At 58.6% G+C, this 1283-nt stretch overlaps 1 protein-coding gene across 1 annotated transcript in view; it reads left to right on the top strand.

The window, feature by feature from the left end:
• LOC101768834 (malonyl-CoA:anthocyanidin 5-O-glucoside-6''-O-malonyltransferase) overlaps window positions 1-1001 on the top strand; it is a 2276-nt gene extending 1275 nt beyond the window's left edge. The window contains exon 2 of the mRNA XM_004972665.2: window positions 122-1001. Within this exon, the coding sequence (XP_004972722.1) occupies window positions 122-835 (714 nt within the window). The 3' untranslated portion in view covers window positions 836-1001. The remainder of the gene's footprint in view (window positions 1-121) is intronic.
• The last annotated feature ends 282 nt before the right edge of the window (window positions 1002-1283 follow it).

Below are 1283 nucleotides of genomic sequence, written 5' to 3' on the forward strand. Positions count from 1 at the left end.
ATATAAATGTATAAAGACATCGTAGACGTGTGGGGAAGCGAGGAGCAGGCGACCATCAATGGCGCACGCCGCGGGTGTTGTTGAGCCGTGAATGCCTTGCTCACGGAACCTTTGCTTGCAGGCCATGATGGACTACGACTTCAGCCAGCGCTTCCGGCTGGGGCGCCGCACCTTCCACCTCGCCGCCGACGACATCCGGTCCCTGAAGCGCCGCATCGACGCGCTCGCCGCGGCCGAGGAGGAGGAGGCCGCCGGCGACAGCACCACCACCAGCAGCAAGAAGAAGCCGGTGTCGACGTTCGTGGCGCTGGCGGCGCTGGGCTGGACGGCGTTCGTGCGCGCCAAGTCCCTGGCCGCCGGCGACGACACGTACCTGGTCTTCCTCGCCGACCTGCGCGCGCGCCTGGACCCGCCCGTCGCCGACGGCTACCTGGGCAACTGCATCAAGGGCTGCCTGGCGAGCGCCGACGCGGGGGACCTCGTCGGCGCGCGGGGTCTCCTGGGCGCGTGCCGCGCGATCCAGGCGGCCGTGGCGGAGATGGAGGCGGCGCCGCTGGGCGGCTCGGAGCGGTGGATCGAGAAGATGATGTCGCTGCCGTTCCAGCGGCTGTGCAACGTGGCGGCGAGCCCGCGGTTCCGCGTGCACGAGGCGTCGGACTTCGGGTTCGGCCGGCCGGCGCGCGTGGAGCTCGTGTCCATGAACCACGACGGGGAGATGGTGCTCGTCGCCGGGAGGGAGGACGGCGAGGTGCAGGTGTCCGTGTCGCTGGACCCCGCCTGCATGGAGGAGTTCAAGGCGCACGTCCTCGCCGCTCCGGCGCCGGCAGAGAACTGAGCTGGCGGAGGATCTACGTCAGTCAACCAGACGGATCATAACAACAAGCAGTCGTAGCAGAATTTTCTCTTTCGATCGAACTACTAGTTGCGTTGTAATAATCGATCCGACAGGCAGATCACATCAAGAAACAGTAGTAATATCATGATCATGCGATTATTTAGATGGTGTTTGGATACTAGGTGCTAAATTTTAGCAGTGCCACATCGGATGTTCGAATGCTTAGGAGGACTAAACATGAGCTAATTATAAAACTAATTGCAGAACCCTGTGCTAATTCGCGAGACAAATCTATTAACCCTAATTAATCCGTCATTAGCAAATGGTTATTGTAGTACCACATTGTCAAATCATGGACTAATTAAGCTTAATAGATTCATCTCGCGAATTAGACTCAATCTGTGCAATTAGTTTTGTAATTAGCCTATATTTAATACTCATAATTAGC

This window comes from Setaria italica, chromosome VI, assembly GCF_000263155.2.
Source record: "Setaria italica strain Yugu1 chromosome VI, Setaria_italica_v2.0, whole genome shotgun sequence".
NCBI lineage: Eukaryota > Viridiplantae > Streptophyta > Magnoliopsida > Poales > Poaceae > Setaria > Setaria italica.